This window comes from Myotis yumanensis, unplaced genomic scaffold (assembly GCF_028538775.1).
Source record: "Myotis yumanensis isolate MYYU_CA2020_CCGP unplaced genomic scaffold, mMyoYum1.0.hap1 SCAF_4, whole genome shotgun sequence".
NCBI lineage: Eukaryota > Metazoa > Chordata > Mammalia > Chiroptera > Vespertilionidae > Myotis > Myotis yumanensis.
The window spans coordinates 103,871,646-103,881,508 of record NW_027223755.1 but is presented as its reverse complement, the minus strand read 5'-3'; the positions used below and the strand labels follow the sequence as shown (position 1 = coordinate 103,881,508).

General features: G+C 53.4%; 1 protein-coding gene across 2 annotated transcripts; it reads left to right on the top strand.

Moving 5' to 3' along the window:
* On the top strand, positions 1 to 6,561 carry DECR2 (2,4-dienoyl-CoA reductase 2). Of its 2 annotated transcripts, XM_070413389.1 has the most exons (9): positions 2 to 210; positions 783 to 851; positions 2,608 to 2,659; positions 3,248 to 3,383; positions 3,656 to 3,780; positions 3,882 to 3,975; positions 4,173 to 4,277; positions 4,739 to 4,947; positions 6,027 to 6,113. In XM_070413389.1, the coding sequence occupies exons 1-8, from the start codon at positions 131 to 133 to the stop codon at positions 4,945 to 4,947; spliced, it is 870 nt and encodes a 289-aa protein (XP_070269490.1). In that variant the 5' UTR covers positions 2 to 130; the 3' UTR covers positions 6,027 to 6,113. The 2 variants fall into 2 exon arrangements, with proteins under 2 accessions (XP_070269489.1, XP_070269490.1); XM_070413388.1 differs by lacking the exon at positions 4,739 to 4,947 and having other exon boundaries at positions 1 to 210; positions 6,027 to 6,561.
* The last annotated feature ends 3,302 nt before the right edge of the window (positions 6,562 to 9,863 follow it).

The following is a 9,863-nucleotide window of genomic DNA, read 5'->3' as shown; positions in this document are numbered from 1 at the left end:
TTTCCCCGGACTCTACCGGTGCTCAGAAGTGACGTGGTTAGAGCGCCGCTAGTCCTGGTGGTGGCAGCTGGTGCTCCGATCCGAAGCAGGTCCCTGCTGTCTTTGCCGCCGCGGGTCCGTACCGAGCGCCATGGCCCAGCCGCCGCCCGATGTCAGCGAGGACGACTGCCTCCCGGAGTACCGCCACCTCTTTTGCCCGGACCTGCTCCGGTGAGGGCCTCGTCCTGGTCTGCCGTTGGGAACGGGGGAGTGGGACCCGGGGTTCGGGGCGTCCGAGTGCTCCGGGACTTTGATCCTTGCCCTGTGGAGAGCGCGTTCTGTTTGGCTTGGCCAGCGCCGGGGGATGTTGCGAATGGCAGTTCTGGGAGGGTGGGAGTGAGGGGCAGGTGGAGGACGGCTTGTATGTTTTGAAAACATTACTCACTGAACTGACAACTTTATGAATAGAGAATTTGAGGCTGAAATTGGATTGCCCGGAAAACCAGAAAGCCTAGGCATGCAGGCTTTAGCGTTTTATTTTCTTACAAAAATCATCCACGTTATTTGTTACCAGTTTAAATGTGATAGAAGTGCCCAGTTCGTAGGGTCAGAGTCCTCCCAGAGCCACAGCCTTCCCCCACTCCCCAGTTTACGGGGATATCTTTAAAAAGCCTCGTGTTGTTGTTGTTTTAATTCTTTATTGTTTAAAGTATTACCTAAGTCTCCTTACCCACCCACCCCCCCCATTGACCTCTCCCTGGCTGCCCCCACCCCCAAAAAAGCCTCGTGTTTTCTTCCCCCAGGGACAAAGTCGCCTTCATCACAGGCGGTGGCTCTGGGATCGGATTCCGGATTGCTGAGATTTTTATGAGGTGAGAACTCCTCTGTTTGATCTGTGCCCACCACCCCATCTCCACTACTGACTCTCACACTTCCTCACACCCTCCTGCTGGATCCTGGGATTCCGGGACAAGAGGCTGGTGGGTGAGGGAGCCCCTCTAGGCAATGAGCCATTTAAGAACATCTGAAAGGGGTCAAGTGCTGTCCTAGGGGAGGCAGGACTCCAGGGCCCTCTCCCAGACCTCAGTGGAGACTGTGTGGCTGTGGTCTGAGCACCCTCACTTGTACAAAGAGGGAGGGTTCAACAGCGTGAGGTAACTCTCTTGCCGAGCCCCCTGGGGCCTGGCTGTGAGCCAGAGTCATGGAGGGCCCAGTTGCATGTGGAACACAGTGCCTCTTGAGACACAAGTTCTATGGCCTCAGGCCCAAATCAAATATTTATCACCCCGACCTGGGGAAGGCCCAGAGTTAGGCTGGGGTTGGGGGAGAGGGAGCCTGTTGATATCCTAGGGACCCTCTCCAGTTTCTCCTGGACCCTCACTTTTCATACCAGGGAGGTGAGCCCCACTGGACAAGATTTGGGGAAATCATTCGTTCCAGGTGAACTTTTTGCCAAACTGGTGGCTTTGGGCATGTTGCTTCTCTGAACAGAGCATGACTAGCTGGTCAGGGTCATTTTGAGGAGCAGGTAGAACCTGCTTAGAAGGTGATAGCTGCTATTGTCACTACCAACACTGTGAGGAGGTGACACTGTTGTAATGTACCCCGCGAATCACACAAGGACGCCTCAAGAAGTCGAATTAAAGAGTCACATTTATTGCAAATCCGGGACTATGAGGTGGCATTTCCCAAATCTCATAGTGATAAGATGGCCGAAACACCAGATTTATATAGGCAAAGGTCACAAAGGTATAGATTACATCCCAAGGTTTGGGATGAGGAACCTGGTTTGCAAAAAGCAGTTTACAGAAGCAGAAGCAGCCTGTTATCTAAATTATAGTTTTGGGTCTCCGGATCACTGAGTTGACAGAAACACATTATCTAGAGCCCTCGGGTCTTGGGATCACTGAGTCAGCAGAGACACGTTATCTGGAGCCCTCTGACCTTGGGATAATTGTGCTGGCCTTCCCAGGTAAAGGAAAATGTGCTTTCTAAGATCAGTATGACCACAACCAATGGGATTTCACATTACAATCAATAGGGTATTTAATCAAATGGGGTGATTTATATAATTCAGAAAACTAAAATAACTTTTCTATTTTAGTAAACAAATAAGTACAGAAACCAAACAGCAGGGTTAAAGTTAAACTGTAGTTTCTACCTGAGATGATTGCTACCGTACTTCAACACAGGGCAGGTGCCCTGACCTCAGAATGGGCTTTCTGTCCATCTCTCCAACATCACAGGGAGAGAGGACAGGGGCACGTGGGGCCATGCCAGGGGGACCCAGAAGGCCTCATGCAAATGCTTGGGCCCCACTTGATGTTCACAGCTGCTTTGGTGCTGTGCACATGGAGTTTGGGGCAGGGCCTGTATCCTGATGCCGGAGAGGCCAGCCCAGAAATGCTGGGAGTGGGACTAATGGCAGCCATCTAAAGTCTCACCACAGTGGCTTAGCTGTGTTCAGACCCCTGTGTCCTCTGACAGCTGTACCTTCAACATTGGGCTGGCGTTTCAGCCCAAGAGACCCTTGGGGAAAGGGGGCTCTGCTTAGAGCTCTGGGCAGGAGCCCATCTGGGTTTATCTCTTGCACCTTGCCACCCTCACTCCTGCCCTCTGGCTTTGCAGGCACGGCTGCCACACGGTCATTGCCAGCAGAAGTTTTCCGAGAGTATCAATGGTAAGCTGTCTCTACTCTGCCTACCCCATCCATGGGTGGCTGTGGAGACCCAGAGCCTGGACCTGGAGGGTCCTGAGGCCCAGAGGATGTTGACTCCAAAAGCTGCTCCTCTTCCAAATATCAAGCTTCGGTGGAGGTTGTCTCCTGGGAAAACACCTGGCTTTTAAAAATGTTTAATTATTGGGTCCTGTGAGGGACCCTCATGCTGAGTGGTACTGATGCTAGGAGAGATCTCTGAGCTCAGCTGGGTTATAATAGCGGTCCACATGTCCCACCCACCCTGGAGGAAAGTCTCACCCCTGCCACAGTGGGTCTCTGGGCAGGGACTGGAAGTCCGCTAGAGCTGCCACTGACCCGTGACCAATGGCCTGGAAGGTGATGTGGAGGGAGGAGTGTTGAATTTCTTAGAAATGTCCACGAGGGGTTGTGGACCCAGCTGCATCTCTCAAGAGTGGAGTCCAGCAACAAACCCTGGCTTCCCAGCAGAACCTGGACACATCCTCCTTGGATGCTGAAGGGCTGTTCTCTCTAGGCTGAGGCCACTTGGCCGATGCCCACCTCTTCTCTCCCTTCCTATCTGACTTCTAGGCTGCCAGAAAGCTGGCTGCAGCCACTGGCCAGCGATGCCTCCCTTTGTCTATGGATGTCCGAGATCCCCCAGCCATCGTGGCTGCCGTGGACCAGGCACTGAAGGAGTTTGGAAAAATCGACATTCTTATAAACTGTGAGTCACCGTTAAGCTAGGCCAGGGGTTTTCTGATGAGTCAGCGATACTAGACCTTCCTTCTTGGAAGTCCCAGAACTTTTATCCCGGGCTCCGGGCCACTGTCTTGGCCCAACTCTGTTCCTTCCAAGTCATTTCAGTGTGAACTTGGCTGAATCAGAGTCAGAGGCGATCTCAAGCCTCCTTCCCTGTCCAGCTTGTGCCATCCTGAAGTCTGTATGCTCTAACTGCCCAGGGCTCCTGCACCATCCGTGTCTCCTTCCATCCTGCAGGTGCAGCTGGAAACTTCCTGTGCCCAGCCAGCTCATTGTCCTTCAATGCCTTCAAGACTGTGATGGACATCGATACCTTGGGCACATTCAATGTGTCTCACGTGATCTACAAGAAGTTCTTCCGGGTGAGTGTTCTCTGGTTGGGACCTCCCCTCTTCTGGTGGTCTGCTCGCTGACAAGCGGCCCCTCACACCTCCCTCCCCTCCGTGTCCGCCATGTGTTGCAGGACCATGGAGGAGTAATCGTGAACATCACCGCAACCCTGGGTACCCGGGGGCAGGTGCTCCAAGTGCACGCAGGCTCTGCCAAGGCGGCCGTGGGTATGGCACCCCGTCTGGTCTGCTCTCCTGGGTTCCTTAAGGTCCCTCTCCTGCCTGTCCCTGGAGGCCAACAGTGTCTGAGTGGGCAGTGGAGAGGCCCAGGCCTGGCCCTGAGTCCCCGCTTCAACCCAGGCCACCCCAGAAGTCCAAGCAGCCCTGCATCCTCCCTCATGCCTGCCTGCCTTCCTTCCATGCAGATGCAATGACGCGGCACTTGGCTGTGGAGTGGGGTCCGCAGAACATCCGAGTCAACAGCCTTGCCCCCGGCCCTATCAGCGGCACGGAGGGGATCCGGCGGCTAGGTAAGGCTCTCAGGAAGCCCAGGCCCTCTTGGATGCTCTCCTAGGTACCGGCTCCACAGTGCCTCCCTGGGCTCCCTCTCACCTGGCTGGGACAAGTGCCAAATTTTCATGGCTCCCTGGGGCTGGCAAGGCGCCATTTGTGGTTAGCACACAGCTGCAATGGGCTCAGGATTAACCAGACTTGGGAAGCCGCTCCCTGGAGGTCGAGGCCACAGGGCTACTGACCTTGATGTTTGAGTCAGAACCAAAGTGGGGCTTCCATTGAAGCTTCCAGAACCTTGGCAGGGTGTCCATCAAAAAGCCCTATGCCGGTTCTTTGGCAGTGTTACTCGGTACCTGGCCTGTCCCCGCTCTGCGAGGATGGTGCTAATAGTGCCCACAACGTTCTCGGATGTGGTTTAGAGAAGGCTGGGCCGGGGAGGGCCTTGAGATCCTGTGGCTCACAGGGTTTGACCTCCCAGGTGGTCCCCACACCAGCAAGATCCTGGCCAGCCCCCTGCAGAGGCTGGGGAACAAGACGGAGATCGCCCACAGTGTACTCTACCTGGCCAGCCCTTTGGCATCCTACGTGACAGGGGCCTTGCTGGTGGTTGATGGCGGGGCGTGGCTGACGTTCCCTAATGACTTGAAGCTGCTGGCGGATTTTGCATCCTTCTCTGCTAAGCTCTAGGTGATGTGCCACTCCCACCTTCTGGGTGTCATTTGTGTTCATGGCCCTTTCCCAAGGCCCCACCCTGTGGGCTTTTGGTCACTGTTTGGGCCCTGATACGTTTTCACTCAATTCCTTGGGCATCTTTCTAGACATGTTCTTGGGCATGTTTGGGCTTCCACTACTCCAACAGACCAGGCCATATGTAGGTCAAGCTGGGGAGGGGTCTTCTTGGGTGGTATTGGGAGGGGGCCCAGCCCAATGAAGCTCTACCCCAGATCTCAGGGCCCTCCTGCAAACCAGGGTGGGCATGGCTTGCCTGGCAGACGGGAATTCTCTCTCTCCCTGAGAGTGCCCCTCGGTGACCCTCTCCAGAGGCCTGAGGGCTGTCTGAGCCCATGCAAGGGTGCCATTGCTCTCTGCCTCCCCCCCTCCCCCAATCCCAGTGGTGTAGCTGGTCCATGAAGCCTGCTTATCCTGGTTCTCTGAGCAGCAGCTTCCTCTGAGGAGGGCTGAGGCCCAACCCATGCCTCTGAACACCTATGCTCATCAAACCTCCTGGGTCACAATCACAGGGTGGTGGTAGAATGTCCTAGACTTTGGCTGTTTCCTGTCCCACCTGAGGGGGTGTGTATGGTGAAGGGATAGCCCAGGAATTCACAGTTCAGTCACACTGTGAGGCCAAGTTTGGAGCGGGCTTTTGCGATGACCCCCACCATCCTTCCTGGAGGCGGGTTTGTGAGCACAGTGATTTAAGAAACCCTTCTTCTGAGGCCCTCTGTGCTTTGGTTGCCATCAGCCATGTTCTGAAGTGCCCATGAGTGACCAGGCAGCTGGAGGTGGGGGCTGGGGGAAGTCTGGGCTGGGAAACCATCCACTGGGGTGAGGAGCACTCATCTAGGGGAGTTCTGGGAGGGCAGAAGGGGACTGCTGGTGCTGCCCCCCCAGGGGATATACAAGGCTTAGCTGCCCACTGCTGTCTCCCGGCCACTTGTGGGTGCTGCCCAGAGGGCAGATACAGTTTCCTAGGCTGTGCAGGAGGTGGGCCCTGGTGCGCTTCAGTCCTCTGTGACCTTGGTGTCTGCTGGCATTTCTGACAGGAGCTGGACAGCTGAAGCGAAGAAGGCATTCTGAAGGGGAGGCTGGTTCACAACCCACTCTTGGATTCCTGGGACCTGCCTCTCACCAAGCTGAGGACTCCAAACCAACCACCCCAGCAGAGCAGCTGAAGCAGAGACTCACCCCTCCTCTGAGGGCCATTCTGTGTTCCCATCCCCTCCCCATGGCCCATCTCCTGTGCGTGGGCAGGAGTGACCAGGCAATGAGGCCAGCCTGCTGACCTGCCCACACCACACAGATATCTGCCAAGGGGTGATTGGCATTCCAGAGCTCCCTCAAGAGTGGAGATGCAGCCGAAACCGGTTTGGCTCAGTGGATAGAGCGTCGGCTTGCGGACTGAAAGGTCCCAGGTTCGATTCCGGTCAGGGGCATGTACCTGGGTTGCGGGCACATTCCCAGTGGGAGATGTGCAGGAGGCAGCTGGTCGATGTTTCTCTCCCATCGATGTTTCTAACTATCTATCTCTCTCCCTCTCTGTAAAAAATCAATAAAATATATATTAAAAAAAAAAAGAGTGGAGATGCAGACCAGTTGCTGGGGTACATCCCTCCCCTCTGACCTAGGGTTACGGGCTATCCTGCTCTGCCTAGTCCCAGCCTGGGCTGGCCTCCTGCCTGTTTCCTGTCCCACCTGAAGGAGTGTGTATGTGAAGGGATAACCCAGGAGTTCACAGTTCAGTCACACTGTGAAGCCAAGTTTGGAGCAGGCTTCTGGGATGACCCCCACCATCCTTCCTGGAGAGGATGCCTCAAGGTTCAAGCCCCTCAGAACTGTAGGTCAGCCCTCTGGTTAGGCACACACAGTTCCATCCTTCCTTGTTGGTATCACCCATTTGTATAAGCACAGATCCTAGAGCTTTGCCAGAAAATACATTTCCTTAACCCTTTGCGGTCCAGTTTTATTTTTGGAATTCAAACAGTCCGGTCCAAATTAATTGATGGGATTGAATGTTGAACCAGTTTGCGGTATCTCTGCCTCAATGTTGGACCTGCTCCTAGCGCCTGGTCTGTCAAGTCAGCCTCCACATTGGACCGAAAAGGGTTTAAGAATAATATTTTTTATTGTAAAACATCTATTCATTGGACTTTGCAAAATTTTTTAGAAGGAAAAGGAAGATACTTGAAAAGAATCACTGTGACCCGGTCATTTAGTGTTTCCTTCCTATCTTTCCTGTGAAGAGTTTAGAAAATGCTTCCTATCTAATGCCTGAACCCCCTGCAAGGTCCCCATTTGCTCTTGGTCGGTTCCTACTGCCATTAGGGGGCTGAGTGTGAGCTCTCTGCCCCAGAGGACCATGCTCACTTGTCCCTTGTTCAAGTCCCTTCATTCTATGAAAGGAGACCACCTCTCCTCAACATGTGCAAGGGAGTGGCAGGGAAACCCCATGGCCATCCCAGCTGGGAGGCCACCTGGCAGAGGGAGCACCTTTTGCTATTTAAAGGTGCTCTCTGTTGTCAGGGAGACCAAAATGTGGTGCATCAAGTTCACCAGCAAAACAGAATGGGCCCTCACTGGTCTGGCTCAGTGGATAGAGCGTCGGCCTACAGACTGAAGGGTCCCAGGTTTGATTCCGGTCAAGGGCACATACCCGGGTTGCGGGCTCTATCCCCAGACGTGTAGGAGGCAGCCAATCAATGTTTCTCTCTCATTGTTGATTCTATCTCCCCTCTCCCTTCCTCTCTGAAATCAATAAAAATATATTTAAAAAAAAGACAGAGGGGTCCTTATGATACTGCTGGGGGGACAAGACAAAAAGTGAAAGCAGCTACTGGGGAGACCTGGCCAGTGAGAGGCAGAGGCAATCCTGAGGACCCCTCTCCCTATCCCAGCGAGCCTGGGCCTGCTGTCCTTCCTGAGGAGTAGGCCCCGGGGATGGGCTGAGAGGGAGGGTGTCCCACCATGGATGACTAGGCTCTGCTGCTTTTGAAGGTTGGGGTGCACTATTGAGGTGCAGGTTCCAGGGGCAAGCCTTTTATTACTGTACTAGAGGCCTGTTGCACAAAAAGATTCATGCAATAGGCCTTCCCTTCCCCTGGCTGCCTGCACCGGTTTTCCTCCAGCACCAGGACCCAGGCCTTTGCTCTGGCTGGAGCCGCCTTCAAGCCTTTGCTGCCCCGCCCGGCCGCCCCGGGTCGCAGATAGCAGGCCCCGATGGTGGCAGGGCAGGCGGATGGCGCTGCCCTCACCCTGCCTGCAGTATGCAAATTAGCCGCCATATTTGTTGGCAGTTAATTTGCATATCGTGCATTTTAGCCCATGGGAGGTGTAGCAAAGGTATGGTCAATTACCATGTTTGTCTATTATTAGATAGGATTAGGGTGCTCCAGAAACAGAACCAATAGAATGTATATAGATATATATGAAATTTATTAGAAGGATTAAATAGGAGGTCAAGAAATCCCATGATTTGCAAGCTGGAGACTCAGGAGAGCCAATGGTGTAATTCAGTCAGAGTCAAAGGCCTAAGAACTAGGAGCTCTGATGGCCAAGGGCAGAAGAGAGAATTCTGCCATCAGTGGATTGGATGAGGTGATGCCACCCACATTGGTGAGGGTGGATCTTCCCTCAGTCTACTGTGCTAATCTCTTCTAGAGACACCCAACTACCTGGGCATCCCTTAGTGCAGTCAAGTTGACACACAACATTGATCATCACAGGTGCGTACAGTAAAATCTGTCTCCACACTCCATCTCCTGCACATGCTGGTCAGTTCGGTTATGGGAAAGCAGCCTCTGGCTTAGTCTACCAGCCCAGGCTGTCATCCTATAGGTATGGGATGACCACTGGGGGCTCGTGGGTCACGAGCATGTCCAGCAGGTTTCACTCCCTGGGTGGTGAGGCTGGTGAGCCCCAGGTGCAAGCTGATGAGGAGGGCCAGGTGCACAGGGTGTGGCATCAGTCCCAGCAGTGGCCCTTGGGCTCAGTGCCAACTGGCAAAGAACTAGGTTATCCTCTTTCACATTCATCTCAAAAATGCCCCTAGAAAACGCCAGGTTTTCTGGAAAGAAGGATAATTGTTTTATATGTGAACCCTAGTCAGAGTTTTCTTCAACCTTAGCCTTGGAAGCTGGTTTACAGCCCTGCCAACTTGGCTCCCCCTTCGATGGGGTGAGGGTGTTTATCATCCTTTCAAAACTATACATAAAACATCAGCCAAGGCAGAGGACTGCCCCCCACAAAGAAGATCCCACTTGGGGTACGGCCCTGCAGCCCTTTTTCCGTATCTTCATCTTCTCAGGGAGCAGATGGACATGTTGGAAAGTAGAAGGGAGGGAGGAAGGGTGAGAGACAGAGAAAGAGAAACATCGATGCGAGATACATCAACAAGTTGCCCCCTACACGGTTGGGGATTGAACCTGAAACCCAGGCATGTGCCCCTGGCCAGGACTGCCCCCCACAAAGAAGCTGTATTTGTTGAATGAATAAATGAACGGCCCACTATGTTGTTGTGAATCACGCAGTTATTCCTATAATGCTATAGGATGTTGCTATAATGCAATGACTCTCTGGGCTCATTCATCTTTATAGCTACAGAAAGCAAAGAAAATCTTAAAGTTGCCTTAAATAACCAGTGCTAATTTGAGGTCATTTCTCTCTGCTGACTCTTGTTCCCATGGTAACTTGGTTGAATTAGACTGGCTTGCATGTGCTAGCTTTATCCTTCGGGTCATCTCTGGAGGACCTGGAGGCTAGACACCTAGCACTAATGGTGGTTTCCCAAATGCCACATTGTTTTCTCAGTTGCTGAGCTGTCATACCCTCCATACCTCCTTCTGTCTTCCTGACCCCTTTCCTTCTATGTGCACTGAGCCCGTACT